At 42.2% G+C, this 15,860-nt stretch overlaps 1 protein-coding gene across 1 annotated transcript; it reads right to left on the reverse strand.

Moving 5' to 3' along the window:
* Positions 1-746: 746 nt before the first annotated feature.
* LOC136675531 (nuclear receptor ROR-beta-like) lies at positions 747-12,888 on the reverse strand. Its single transcript, XM_066652102.1, has 9 exons — positions 12,772-12,888; positions 11,918-12,059; positions 9,624-10,106; positions 8,019-8,140; positions 7,295-7,427; positions 6,225-6,332; positions 5,643-5,753; positions 4,867-4,979; positions 747-3,848 (listed from the first exon to the last, which is right to left on the reverse strand). The coding sequence occupies exons 1-9, from the start codon at positions 12,886-12,888 to the stop codon at positions 3,687-3,689; spliced, it is 1,491 nt and encodes a 496-aa protein (XP_066508199.1). The 3' UTR covers positions 747-3,686.
* Positions 12,889-15,860: the final 2,972 nt, after the last annotated feature.

Below are 15,860 nucleotides of genomic sequence, written 5' to 3' on the forward strand. Positions count from 1 at the left end.
CAAGGCTGGAGTAAACTGCCAGAAAAGGTCGTGGTCATTAACCCGTGGCCACACTGTGCTTATTCCGATCCCAGGCCTTACTCATCTGTGGCCACAACATCACTCTCTAGTATCTGGGTCTTGTTAAGTCATGTCCACGCATTAAGGACTTAGCCGCAAAGCCGTAAAGCAAGCCGTGGCCAATACTTCGTTTTCTAGCTCTCGTACCTTAAGCCGTGACCATGAATTTTTTATCCCATTAACACGCCTTGCCTAGTCATGGCCACAGTTTAAGAATTTGGATGCCAGGCCGTGCTAAGTTGAGGCCACAACATAGTTATCATGGCCAGGACATGGCGGGGATTTGTACACACATCAAACAGTTCATTTCCCAGTGGACTTTTTAGTTTTTTTCTCACGTCACACAACAGAGTTCAAGAAATAACAAGCTACTGTTTCAAAAGTAGTACCATGTAAATACTACACTAAGCCCTGACTCAGGGGGGTAGCTGAGAACTCTGTCGACCCTTTTATTTTTGTGTCATGCCGAAGGTGTACGAGCAGGAAGTGGAGCACAGAGTGAAGTGGGCCACAGAAACGGGGAAAAAAAAAGGAGTGAAGAGCCACAATTTACAAAATAATACAAAGAACTGCACCATTTCCTATTGCGGCTTCAATAAGACCCGCGTCGTGTGCTTGTTTGTGTGTGTGTGTGTGTGTGTGAGACATTGAGAGTCCATTTCGTCATGTTTATGTATCACCTCTTCATGTTCATTTCTCTCTTATGCTTTAAAGCATTGTCCATTTCCACCCCTTGAAAGCTTTTAAGTTCATCACAGAGGGTCCAGCACCAACAGGGCTCCCTGGTTTCGCCATGGGTTCTCTATAAACGCTGTCCTTTCCGTGTCCTCCTGAGGGTCGTCCAGCTCAGCTCATGTTCAGAGTCCAAAGAAAAGCCGGTCGACTGACTCTCCTTTTGCATGTTCACTGCTGGTTTGCTCTCTCCACTCTTAGTTCATTCGTCCCATGATCCGCTGAAAGCTGAGCTTTTAACAAAGTCAAACTGCTAGCAAGTCCTTTCAAACCTCTGCTAACCATTGTCTGCTTTCCCTGCTCTCTCTCTCTCTCTCTCTCTCTACTATATATATATTTTTATTCATTTATATACATTCCTATTTAAAATAACCATCTATAAGTGTACGTATAAATTAAAAAAGGAAAATAAACGTCTTTTTCTCGACTTTCCTTTAAGTGGCATTCAACGAGGGCTGGGGACATGGGACTGAGGTTTCTCATTGCATTTCAAATAATAATAAAAATCAAAACCAAAACGAAAAAGAAGAACAAAAAAGAGCAGCACCAAACACTGTCTACAACAAGTGCCTGAGCAAACGAGAGCGTGTGATGTAAGTGCTATGAAGTCTTCTGCGCTGAACGTCCCACAACGTCATTACTTTCTATCGCTAGTATTTAGAGAACTGTAAAACAAAACAAAACAAAAAAAGAAACGAAACAGTACTTAATTGGTATTGCACATTAGGAAGTGGGTCCTGACCCCGGGCTCGGAGCACCCCTCCCCCGTCTCATATTTTGGTGTTTTCCCTGCTTTAATAAATCTGGAGGACATTTCACAAAGCGGAACATAGGATTAAAAATTAATAACAAAGGAATGCTCCAGTGTTGTTTAAGACTAATCTCTGCATGCCACATTTAAACTGTGCAATGCAATAATAAGGACATGAGAAGAGAAATCTCTTTGACCTGCTTGTGTCTCACAGCTATACGTTATGAGTGTGTATCCGTGTGTACAGACACTGGTTTCAGCACCAAACTGAGACATCCTCCCGCTTTGGAAAGTTACCTCTCAGATCCGAGTAATCACCCGCTGCTCAAGAATCAGGGAAAACACGGATATGTTCAGGACAGAGATGCTGCGTGATCAGGGTCTAGAGCCACTACATTACAAACTACACCAGCGTCTTTAAACGACTGGTCGGAGCAGAAATGTCTTTATGGAGGGTTTTTGTTTTGCTTTTTGAACACTGGAGGTTGGTCCCTTCACGCTGCTCTATATCTGGGCACTAGTCGGTTTTTAATGGATTGTCATTTGTAACTAACACGGGTCATCATTCATCGGAAAAACAAACAAACAAGAAAATAAAATAATAAAAAAATAAAACGCCTGTTGGCAAACCAAAGTGCAGTACGTACATTCTGTCACATCAAGGTTAAGTGCTGTTGTTGGGGCGTACATACATTCATAATTTGTCCGAGGGCGAGTGTGGAGAGGAGGGTTGGGGGGTGAGACACTTGTTCTGTTCCAGTTCCAGACACAGCTGAGCCAGCTTTTAAATCAGCCTTGTGTTTTACGTAGAACTAACCCCTCCCTTTCAGAATCACGTAGACTATCTGTCATATCACTGTCATAACTTACACATAAACAGGGCTGCACGATTTGGGCAAAATACTACATGGTTATTCCATTAAAATGACACTGTTAAAGACTTGAATAAAGCCTTCAAACTTATTCATTCATTCATTATCTGTAACTCTTATCCAGTTCAGGGTCTTGGTGGGTCCGTAGCCTACCTGGAATCATTGGGCGCAAGGCAGGAATACACCCTGGAGGGGGCGCCAGTCCTTCACAGGGTAACACACACACACACACATTCACGGACACTATTGAGTCGCCAATCCACCTACCAACGTGTGTTTTTGGACTGTGGGAGGAAACCGGAGCACCCGGAGGAAACCCACGCAGACACAGAGAGAACACACCACACTCCTCACAGACAGTCACCCGGAGGAAACCCACGCAGACACAGAGAGAACACACCACACTCCTCACAGACAGTCACCCGGAGCGGGAATCGAACTCACAACCTCCAGGTCCCCTGTAAATTAGCATCTCTCCCTCATTCTTATACTGAAGTTATCTGTTTTTTTATTTATATATATTGCACTAAAACTTGCAACTTCACACTGCGGGTATGAGCTAACTCTTCACAAATGTGCAGCAGTTGAGATACAACTACACAATTAAGTAATAACATGACTGGCTTTGGTTAGGGACTCGGTTTCCAGGTACGGAATTGAGTTCATATAATTTCTGTGGCTGTTAATATCTGAATAAGACGCTACACATTCTACACAGAATACTTAGCTTCACGCTGAACAGGTAAGAGTTAAAGTTAGAGAAAAGCTAAACTCTGAAGGTTAGAGTGATATTAAGACCCTTTAAGAAGCAGTGCTCATCAACTGGGCCCTGGAACAGAACAAATATCTACAGACGATGTGTCCCTGAGACCAGAGACAGTGTTTACACGTCTAAAAAGATATTTGCAAAAGGAACAGACCATTTGTCTTGGAAAAGTGCCTCTCCACTGATTATCTATGCATTTCTTGAGATGTTTTTGAGAGTGTGCTGCTTGTTAGTTGGTGGGAGATGTGTGTAGGGAGGTGTAATGCTGTCTTGGCCCCCGTCATGGTGTGTGAGGTGCTCTTGTACACAAGCATGACTGAAATACGGTGTTGGATTGTCTGTGGGCTGCTGGTCAGGTTCCTATGTCTTTACAAAACGTTTTTTTTTTGAGTAAAAAAAAGCTTTACACCTCAAGCCTCCGCTATCTCCCTATTTCTTCATACTCTCACCACTCTCTGTATCAATTAATCAGGTTCCCTCCCCTTCTCTCCCTCACTAGCTCCCCCTAACTGTGAGTGGAGTCAGGGAAGTTGATTTCACTGCCAAACACTTCCCTGTAGAGTGGAGGGAAACTGTAGGCAGTCTCGGGGTGAACCAGACGGAAAAACTCCAGTTTGTCAATGTGGAGATTGCAGATGGACTTCATCTGTGGCAGCTTAGACACCATCTATGAAAGTGAGGGATGAAAGGATCAGCATTCAAACAGCCTGCGTTATCATACTGTAGCAGCCATAAAAAACCTTCCTGATCATCAATAACTAACAAACAGGAAGTCCTTTAACGTGGCTGTTAATATAAGAGTGATAATAAAACTCTGGAGTGGACTAATTACTATTAATTCTGTTAATCTGCCTTTGCTCTGTTTCATTAAAGATACTCGACTATTATATTTGCACAGCAGGGGGAGCTATAAACCGTAAAACAAAAGTAAAGACTTTGTATAGAGCACTTTTCAATAGATCTGTTTAAATCCAGGACCAAATGCTTTTGTTTGCTTAATGAATTATCACTGTATTTACTGTCTGCTTCTTTACCACATCAGTTTTTACAGGACCTGACCATTCAACAGCCCCTTATTTCCCACATGTCTAAAACCTGCTTAGGAGAGATCTGGAGTTCTAAGCAGGTCAAAAGAGGAAAGAGGATCAATAGATGATGCTGAGACCCTGTATTATTTCAGAAACAGAATCAAGTAGAAGAGAATAATAATGAGCATAATCCGAGCCAGGAGATCAACAGAATCTTGTGTCATCAGAGACTTGGGCTCAATGTGTAGTGCGGTAATCAGCCTCAGAGCCATGACACTAATCAACACGTAGATAACGAGTCTTTCCTGGAGAGTACAGTCCCCTCCAAACTTTTCTAACACTGTTGATCTACAGATACATGCTCCACAGATAAATTCACATGCTGTGTCCAAAATGGCTCCCTATTCACTAAGTGTGCACTAATATAGGGAACTGAATTCAGTAGGGTAGTGGGGTTTTAACCAAACAATGCAGTGCATTATGGGTATACCAACTAGTGTCAGCTAGTGACCACTGGAAAATGTCCACTATGTTTTCAGACACTACTACAAACCAGTGGAACCTCAGTATAGTGCACTATGTAGTGAACAGGGCACATTTTCAGACCCAGTAAAAGAGTGAACACTCTGGTTATGACGGTCATCTGGTCCATCTCACCTTGTCCAGTTTTTCTGGGCTGGCTCCGGACATGTGCAGACTGTGCTGCAAGGCCAGATAAACCTTCTCCTGAAGCTTCTGCACCTGCTGACCCTCTGATAACCACGGGCGATCTGAAATCATTTACAGAAATAGATACATGCTGAATACAATTTCATAATGCAGAACGTTTTAATATTATATATGAGAGAGAGAGAGAGAGAGAGAGAGAGAGAGAGAGAGAAAGAGAGAGAGAGAGTGAAAGAGAGAGAGAGAGAGAGAGAGAGAAAGAGACAGAGAGAGGGAGAAAGTGAAAGAGGGAGAAAGTGAAAGAGGGAGAGAGTGAAAGAGAGAGAGAGTAAAAGAGAGGGAGACAGAGAGTGAGTGAGTGAAAGAGAGAGTGAAAGAGAGAGAGAGAGAGAGAAAGAGAGTGAGAGAGAGTGAAAGAGAGACAGAGAGTGAGAGAGTGAAAGAGAGAGAGAGTGAGAGAGAAAGAGAGAGAGAGTGAGAGTGAAAGAGACAGTAAAAGAGAGAGAGACAGAGAGTGAGACAGAGAGTGAGAGTGAGTGAGAGAGAGTAAAAGAGAGACAGAGAGTGAGAGGGTGAAAGAGAGAGAGAGAGAGAGAGAAAGAGAGAGAGAGTGAGAGAGAGAGAGTGAAAGAGAGTAAACAAGAGAGACAGAGTGAGAGAGAGAGAGTAAAAGAGAGAGACAGAGAGTGAGAGAGAGAGACAGAGAGAGAGAGTAAAAGAGAAAGAAAGAGAAAGAGAGTACTGTTGCAGTTCTTATTGAAACGTACCGGGTGATAGCAAGATGGCAGCAGTGAACAGAGCTATCTCTTCCTCACTTAGCTGCAAGCGACAAAGGCTCTTGGCCAGCTCAAAGACAGCATTCACCAGGTCATCACAGCCTACACAAACACATTTAAGACCAAGACATAACAATCTAACAAGGGCCATAATATACAGTATATACAGTCACGCCTTCACGTTCCAGTTACAGTGGAATGATCACTTCTTGGAAGGAAGATTCCTTACGTTAAGATTTTAATCAGCTTTCACTACACTTTACAGCAGAGATGAGGATTAAAAAAGATAAAGTAGGATTTAAAGCTGATTAGTTCATCATTAACACTGGAGTTTTATGCAAGACATCAAAGTAAACCCTCAGTATCAAACTCTGTCCCAAAATCGATAACTTTACAGAAAGAGGAAAAGGGCATTCTTAAATTGAGACCTAATTTAAGGCAATTTTTCATGAAATGTCCACAAAGTAAAAGGCTGCGACTGCTTTAAAAAGGACTGGGATTTCAAAAATGGCGTTACCCAGTTTTAATACAATACCAAAGACATGGTTCTCGTGGGAGATGGCAGACACTCACCTAGTGCTTTAAAGAGCTGAGGGCTGGCGAATTTGCCATCGAAAAACATTGTGTTGTTTGTGGGGTTGTAGGCGCGACACATGCGGATCAGCAGCACCTCCAAACACCCTACACCAGGAGATATTTAGAGAGAGCAACAAATATAGTGGGGGGACAGTGGGGGAGAGAGAGAGAGAAAGAAAGAGAGAGAGAGAGAGAGAGAGAGAGAGAGACAGAGAGAGAGAGAGACAGAGAGAAAACGAGACAGACAGAAAGATGGAGGAAGGGGAATAATATATGTTCCACCATGCAAAAAAAAAAAAACGTGGAAATAAAGAAAATATAAAATTTCAAAAAAGAATATAAAAAAATCAGTGAATAAATGAAAAACAAACCAAGGGGCAATTTGTCCAGTTTCAGCATTAAAAATGTGTTTAGAAAAATATTCAAATATTTCCAAATCAAGACGTTAAACGATATCGTAGATAGTTTTTATTATTCAAACGGTTAACACAGAGAACAAAAATAGATAGAAAGTTGGAGACAAAAAGGACAAGAGCGGACAAACATTAGCAAACAAACCTTCAATGTTCAATACAGTGAAACATGGGGAGGACACAAACTGTTCATATGAATCTAGTCGTACAGAGTTTTCCTACGAAAAAAAAAGTATTTTAAAATGTTTAATTTAATATATCATTGTTTTTTGTGGGGGACAGCAGCAAGAAACATATCATACATCATTCAGGACTAGAGCAGTAGCACATTACAGCTATATTTATTATAATAGCTTCATAAATGAAGTATGTAAATGTATCTGAAGTTTGATACACTGTTCTGACGACTTTAAACAGTTAAAAATAATGTAAAATTGTTGTGTCAATCTCTTTAAAACTTTTAAAAAGTTGATTTAACTCTCAGAAAACCAACCGTTGGAGCTCGTGTCCGGTTTCCAAAAAGTGCAACGTCAAAGTGGCAACTCAATCTGAGCGACATGCTATTATTAATTCCTAATCTGACAACATTAATCTCAGGTGTGTAATCGGGTCGACGTACTGTGTAATCTGTGTGTGTATTTAATCTGCGCTGACCTGCTTTGAGGAGGATAATCTGGTCGTTCTGGCAGAGGTCCATGAAGCCGCCGATGCGCTTGGCGAACTCCACCACGTACTGGATGGCGTTGGTGATGTGGAGGGCGCACTGTTGCCACATCCACTCAGCGGACTGCACGCAAACATCAGTGTGTTAATCAGACAATCAATGGAGGATGTGCACTCCAAAACATCAGGCAAACACATCCATAATCAGATCAATCTGTCATTACCGAGTATAACACGTGTCTAGTGATCCAGACCAATGAAACTAATCAATAAATGAATAATTAGTATACGCTCACAAGCTAGCATCAACAATCGATTAGATTCCCATTCTATCTGCCCCTGTTTGTCTTCCTTTACACACTCATACACCTCTTTTTTAAAATCCTGAGTGACACCATTATAAAATGACATATAATACGTTTATTCCTCTGTAGTGTGTTGTCCTAGAAACAACAAATCATATTCCACATTTGTTTTGGCCTAGATATTAATCTAGAAACAAGAAATCTTTTGCAAATCACCAAAAAAGAGAGAAAACTATGTTTGATTCAGTCCTAGAACCACAAGGGTTTGAACGTTGATTTAAAATGAATAAGGCATTAAAACAGCTCAAGGTAATATTAAGGTATTTCAGTCTTTCCCGTGTCTGACTAATCATCACGTGTTATTCTTGTTACATGTGATTAATTGCTGCTTGTGTAACTACGGTGTGTACCTTTATTTGGAAGGAGCGGGTCTCCTCGGGCGTGTAGAGATTCCAGGTGAGTCGTTTCAGCTCCTCGGTGCCGTACTGACACGTCTCCACATGAGACTTCATCACGTTCTGCGTGATCCGCTCTACGCACGAAACAACAAACAGATGAATCCGTTAATAAAATTCTCAATGCACCAATTATAAAAGACCCTAGACGTTGAGCATGAAATGTGTCGGGTTTGGACGTCACTTCTCAAATGTGTGTCAGCTTGAGTCGAGTTTTCACTGTCCGCCCACGTTTAATCTGGCGTGAGTCAGCTACTCGTGTTGCTGATGGAATTTAGCACGGAGGGTCACACTTGTGGAAAAATGGGTGCAGGAAATAATCCAGTGAATTGATTCAGTGCAGAAAGCTGCCGTAACAATGAAGGAGAGGTTAAGACCAGTACATTAAAGAAAGATCAACTCTGGTATGTGGTTTAACTTTAAACAACTTTAACTTCATTCCAGATGTGCCCTAAAAGAATCGTTTTGCCTTCTGCTGAGATGCCTTTTTTTTTGGACGGCGTTAATATAGAGTCTGTGGCAATTTAACTGCTGCTCTCACAGACATTTCAGGTTCTTCCAGCTGTTTCAGGTCAGATTCAGATAGAACTGTGGGGATCAATTTCATTTCAGCCTCCTAGCTTCATGACTTGGTCAGTTCAGGTTGGTCTCAGCGTACATTTGGGCTGGGTCAGTACATTTACAGACTAAAAACTTGGTGTTGTGGAGAGGGTGAGTTGCTCTGAGACCGACTGCGAGGAAACTCTTCCAGTTAGAGCCTCAGGGGTCCCTTAGTAAGGATTACTATCTGTGCAGATTATATAAAGTCCTACAACTTCAAGTACTTTGCACTGGGTGTGGTTTAACTCATCTGGATTTCCTCAAAACTCATCGGATGTGCCAAAAAATATGAGAACGTTGTTTCCCATTGGAATATAAAGTGCATTTCATTGATAACTTGGGCATGTCAGTTCAGCATGTCGTTTGGTGTTCTATTTATCACTTTCGCTGGTGATTCCAACCTAGAGAGAGTTCTCAACTGGCAAATATCTGATCATCTTCCACCAGTGGAAGTTCGGTGAGGCAGAGTAACATTAAACTCTGTGTTTATTTAAGGATAACAACAGTCTTTCAGCCTTTCCACTGGAAAGACACAATTCTCTCTTAGTTTCATGTGTTAAACTAGATCTTGGAAAACAGATATAATTCACAGAAAATCACAAATGCATGACATAAATTGTGGTGTAGAATAAATGAACTACATTACAGAACTCAGATACAGACTGCTGTATTTACAAGAGAGCTGCTACGACTACAACAGACCCACAGGAAACAAAATTGCACGCTTTGAAGAACACAAGGATCACGTGGCTATGCATATCTTCAGAGAAAAATCTTGAATAACATTTGAGCATTGCATCTGCAGCTGAGATTAGAGTATGAAATGCCATCTACTCTTTTGATACATCATATAAAAAGGAAGTGAAAGCTGGCACTGCTGTGATTAGACAAAGCAAGAAGGAACTGCAGAAGACATGTTATAACTGCTTATAGAAATAAACGCACTGGTATAAGACTCACCGATATCGAGGAGGGAGCAGTCGTCTGGTAGGTCTCCCAACAGTGTGTGTGCGAGGAGGTTGGGTTCAGGCAGCAGCTGATACTCGTGCTTTACTCGTCCTGCTTCAGTGATGTCCAGGATGCTGGGTTCGGGTGAGCTCTGAGTCGACGATCCACCGCTGCCCGCGCTCCCGGACACGCTCCCCACTCCAGTGTCTAGCAGCTCCAGGCCGCAGTATTCGCCCGCCTCACCAGGAGTAAGCGGCAGGTCAAAGAGCAGGCCGTCCGGCAGCGTGGCGATGTCATCCAAATCACTGAGCGCAGCGCTGGAGCATCCGCTGCTGTATGAGCGGCTGTGACCACTGTCCTCGGCTCCATCCTCATGCTCCCGGGTTAAACCCCCGCTCAGGCCAGTCAGGCAGTCCTGAGAAAGCTGCTGGTGCCTCTGTACTTCTGCGTACAGGCTGTCCCGCTGCTTCTTAGACATGCGACCAAACTTCACAGCTGCAAGAAGGATACAGAGTGAGTGTAAAATCATTTGAGCCGTTTATTCAGGCTACGTGAAGCACCCTGGCTTTTATTTCACTCAGACATTTACTTACTAATGTGTAGCAAACTGCTCAACCACGGGGGACCATTCAGTGCCTCACATAATGGCACTGCATGTCTTTATATACTAGGTGTCTCTTATAATTCTCTTGTCCTTTAAAATAACAGGACTCATAATGGAAATGAAAGTAAGTTTGAAATTAGGTGTGTGAGCAACAACACACTGCATAACAATCTAAACCACACTAGTGTGTCCTCTGTGTAAACAATCTCTAAATTTGGGAGAGTACATGTGTATGTGTAAACAATGCCCTGCCAAATGCCAGGTGGCATGGAGAGAAAGAGAGAGAGAGAGAGAGAGAGAGAGAGAGAGAGAGAGAGAGAGAGAGAGAGAGAGAGAGAGAGAGAGAGAGAGACAGAGAGAGAGAGACACAGAGAGAGAGAGAGAGAGACACAGAGAGAGAGACAGAGAGAGAAAGAGAGAGAGAGACAGAGAGAGACAGAGAGAGAGAAAGGGAGAGAGAGACAGAGACAGAGAGCAAATACCAAAACTGTGTTGAATCTTATCAAAATCCTGGTTATTTTCCATTTATAACCAGTAGCCAATCGTAATCTCATACTGAGGGCCTCCAGTAAATAGGATGCAAAATATTACATCATAAAAAAGACGCTAAATTCTTGCTTTAAATCAATCACTCATCCCAACATTGTTCATAGAGCTCATACATAATGAAAAGTGCATCTCTGTAAAACAATGACCCACTCTGGTCATTCAGAAAGACACTGTTAGAAGTGCTCAGTTCTCCAGGTCACTGTAATGTTGAGCAGTAGTAAGTCAGGGTCAAAAATACAAACCGGAGGACTGCATGATCTGCTACTAACTAGCCTGTAGAATTCGACAGTAGCTAAAAGAGTTGACAGTACAAAAGAGCAGCTACATATGTGGTACATCTCTGGGCATGTCATGGACTGTGTGTTATAACGAAACCCTATAAGAGTAAACATACACCATCACAAAAACATTTCAGTGCCACATTTCACCTTAGGGTAACTCTTCTTAAGTTTCAACACGACACAAGGTGCCTACTCGTTCTTTGTGTTACTCTTTTGCCTGGTTTACATTTCTGAGTGCTCTGTGTAGACCAGGGTTTGACGAACCTGATCCTGGGCCCTGATTTAGAAATGATTCATACGATCTGATTTGATCTGAAAAGAATCATAAGTGAAGATTCACTTTTACGTAGTGATTTACAAAATGTACATTTAATTTTAAACTATAAATGGCAGTGTGTAATTTGTATACATTTAAAACCCAATGATTTGTTTGTAAATGTTGAGAACAGAAGAAGAAAAATAAAAAGAGTACATTTTGCATGTTTGAGAAGGGTTATCCTAATGGGTGGGTGGGGGGTGGTGTTTGGGGGGGGGGGTGTGAGGGGGCTCACTGGTTTGCTGAAAAACAAATTGCCACCCAAAGAATACTTAAAACGAATCTAAAGTCTAGGCTCACACCACACGCCTACTGATCTATATTATATTGGCTGTGCCTTGTCGTGTGTCATTTGACACATAAATAACTGCCGAGCGCTGTGGTTTCACACTCTGACCTAGACCCAGCGTGTGTGATGTTTTGAAGCGCGTGTGATGTTTCTGTGCTGTGGTGTGGTGTGGACTCGCAATTTCTTTTCATTCTCTGTGGTTTTCATGTCTGCCAGTGTGTGAGGGGTATTTATTTATTTATATATTTATCTGAGACTATAACTCACCATCTCGACTCATTCCCAGGGCCAAGCACTTCTGCAAGCGGCAGTGCTGGCAGCGGTTGCGGTTTGTGCGGTCGATCAGGCAGTTCCTCTGTCGAGAGCACGAGTACATTGCGTTGTTTTGCTGGCTGCGGCGAAAAAATCCCTGCAAAAAGATGCAAAACTTCAGTCGTCTTGTTCCCGTGATTCTGTAACCACCGTAAGGCTGTGCATGCATGACAACAGCATGACATACAGACAACATGTGTCATGTGGCTGTTGTAACACTTCTTCCAATTTCGCAGTAACGTTTAGACATGAGAAAGACTATTTCTATTGGGTCCTTATTACTAGAAGGAATTCACACAATGTAAAGGCCAAATGGCAGCTTCAGTTACTGATGTGATACCTTTTCATATGACAGCTAATAAAACTGGCAAATCAAAATGGCATTCAACACAATACCCCATGGCTAAGCAGAAAACACAAAATAAAAACACAACTCAATTTAGTAAAAATAAAATGAAAGGAAATGGTAAGAATGAATAATTTATTCAGCACTGCATCCATTATGAAGTCTCTTAGTAATCTCTATATATTCAACAGTGTTTTTACCCAAAATAATTACATACAACCATGGAAAATGCAGCTCAGGCTTTCCCAGTCAGTGCATAAAACCTGTCTTAGCACCCACCGCTAATTAACTACCAAATACATTTAGTAACATGGGCGACACAGTTCCTGGACTTTACCAGCTTTACTTGTAAAACACCTCTGTTCTGTTCCTGTCACAAACTGAAGGACTGCACTTTGAAAAGTGGAAAATGACTTGCCTCGGGGGAGGCAAAAGCACAAGATTAGACGGATATGGTTTCTACCTTGCAGCCTTCGCAGGTGATGACACCATAGTGGATCCCAGAGGACTTGTCCCCACAGATCTTACAGGGAATCACCTCTATTTGAGCTGTGAATAAACAAGAGAGACAGAGGAACATTAGAATTGAACTCGCACAGAAACGACAGTTAAGTAAGGTTTTAGTTAGCTATTTTATGTTGCTGCCCGAGCCATGTAGGTTGTACTGAATGGACTAATTTAATGGCTTCTCCCTAATGGGTCTTTTGAGTAGCATGAAGTACACATTTAGCCATCTCTCTTCAAAGAGCCATTACGCCTAAAACAACCCTCTAGATGTGAGAGGTTGAGTAATGAAAAAGAGAAGCAGGAACCTATTATGTACTCTCCTCTGAGGGAGGATGACAACATATTTCAGACAAAGGTTCACTGGCGTTAGCGTTACCCGTCCAGACACAACAAAAACCTGCAGAACACAACTGCTGCATTCTAGGGCACCCTTTTCTGAGAACAACCCAATGAAGAAACGTAAATGGGATTAAAAAAAGAATGAGGCAGCAAATGTCAGGTTCTTAGCTTAATAACAACAGGAATTCTTAAAATTACAATTCTGCTAAGAAGTGTGAATATAGCTTAGATAATGCCCCATAGGCGAATAACCCTACGGCCTGTCTAACACCCTCCCCCCGCAACGGAGAAGTGCCATATCTCTGTAACCCCTCACTGGCCCCCAGGAGAAGGGCTGAAATGACTGTTAGATAACCAGCAGGAGAGTGCGAAGTCTGCTCAGAAATGAGGAACACAACACGAGGCTTTGTCTTCCTTTGTTGTAGTAACAGCTTTTGTTGAGTTGGGCTGAACGAATGAAATAATGATATAATAAACAATAATAATCACATTCTGTATGCACCCTATATCTAAAAGGCATTAGATTTAACAGGTAGAATATGGTGTACTGGACACGAGGCACATGAGGCACACAGTGCATTATTTGGATTCATTTGCTTTGAAAAGGCATTAAAAAAACTGGGAATTAGAGCGACAATTACTTTGCTTTTCCGAAGAAAAAAAATGAGGCATTAACGGGCTAGTAATTTAGCGCTCTTAGGGGCCTGGTTAATAATGCTTGGTCATGATTACCTAATAGCCCACTTCTGTTGCATTTCATGTGGTGCGCAGAATAAAAACACCACAATGTAGATTTTAAAAAATAATTCAATAACTCGTCCTCCATTTTGTATTCCCTGGCTGTGAGAGACAGAAAAAAAAACAGAGACTGAGCCTGTGTACACAAGCAGTGGAAAAATCTGTAAAGCACCACGCCTCCCCCTACCTCCCCCCACACCCCCCACCCTTGTTAGAGTTATATAACTGCTGTCTGACTGCATGCCTCACACGCAGCCATTCAGCGGGCTTGGGCTTATGACGCAGCAGGTCCCGCCCACCGCCTGCTCCTTCGCTCTCATTGGCTGATGCACAGGGAGCGAGCGTGTGATTGCGTGAACAAGCTGTCGCTCAGGCGCTATTGGATGTCAGCCCATGTGCACCCACTGCCCTACTGACACACTTTCCCCATTGAAGAAGTGGGAGGTGTGTGGGAGGCAGGCGAGCGAGCAATATTAGAATAGGCCTATCTTTTTTTTTTTATCTCTTAAGGTGGAACTCGTCTCTATTCGCACAGAGCGAATGTGTGACACTGTGGGTGCGCTTTAAGAGAGAGAAAATGGAGACGTTTTTAACACAAGGGCTAATGACTCGAGCATCCTCAACGCCACCAAAGCAGACACATTTCATTTCTGTATATAGAAGGGTGATATGGCATGAATATTAAAGCACATACACGAAGACACTTTTACAGAATGATCACAATGGTTTCCAGGTGTAATACACCACTCAAAATCATTAATAACAATGAAAACAATGCTGAATCTTATTTAACAGTTGACATATCTTTTTAATGTTTACCATCCAGGACCTTAATAAGTTACAACACACACTGCCCATCTCTATTTGTAGCTAGAAAGCTATCTGATCTCCGCAGGCTCAAACGCAGATGGTCTTTTGGCCCTTCTGCAGTCACGTGACTATCAAAATCATCATCAGAAGCAGCTTCTGATGCATTTAATCGCACCTCGTAAAAATATTTTAGTTCTCTATTTCTGAACTCCTACTGCAACGTTACACAAACCAGAGAGGAATTAAAAAAAGCTGCACTTCTTCTACTTCTACAAGTACAGGAAGTCGTGTCTATAAAATAGCAACGTATACACCCTGCTAAAGTTTCACATCAACATAAAAGAGCAATAACCTATTCTTCTACACAAATCCCATCAGTTCTTATGAGCACGCAGCTATTAAATCACAGAGCCTTCATGAATATAAGCATAAGACAGGAAAGGCCTATAAAATGAGGTTAAATATGACATTTATGACCTATTACATGGCAACAGCCATAAAAAACAACCCACAAAGAAAAAACCTGATATAACTGTGACACCTAATATAGTAAGATTACCACAATATACAGCACAGACGATCTGACCTACCCATGTAACACAATAGGACAAAGTGGGCCTATAACACAATACTTTCACACTACCAAGAGGGAAGGATCTAGTGTATGTTGTTTTGGAGGTGTGCTTGCCCTGGAGACTACACACACATATTCGGGTACAGTGTGCAACCCTGGTGTCCTATCAGTACCTCACCTGGGATAACTCTGATGGCAGACGTGCTGTAAAATCAGCTTTAATTACTGCCATAAAACATGAGGTAACACGTTCCTTTGAATCTGCATCTTCTTTGGTTATGAAAAGTAACGCAAACCCTAAAACAGGAGCAAGGTGGCCTCCCCGTTCACTCTCGTGTTCATTAAGGTTTAACCGAGGCCCTTAAAACTTGCCTTAAATGTATAGATATAAAAGTCCACCCCCTTTTTCTGTGAGAGAAAGCTGTTATATCATTCAGCTTTGTTCTTGAAGTTGGGAAAGCTTGAAGATTAGCGCACGCTATGTAGGTCAATGGAAAGATCAATGGCAGGCAAGGCACCAATCATATCGTTTATTGAACTCACAGCCTCAATGTTAGAGCAGAGTGTGAGTGTGTGTGTGTGTA

This window comes from Hoplias malabaricus, chromosome X1 (assembly GCF_029633855.1).
Source record: "Hoplias malabaricus isolate fHopMal1 chromosome X1, fHopMal1.hap1, whole genome shotgun sequence".
Classification (NCBI taxonomy): domain Eukaryota; kingdom Metazoa; phylum Chordata; class Actinopteri; order Characiformes; family Erythrinidae; genus Hoplias; species Hoplias malabaricus.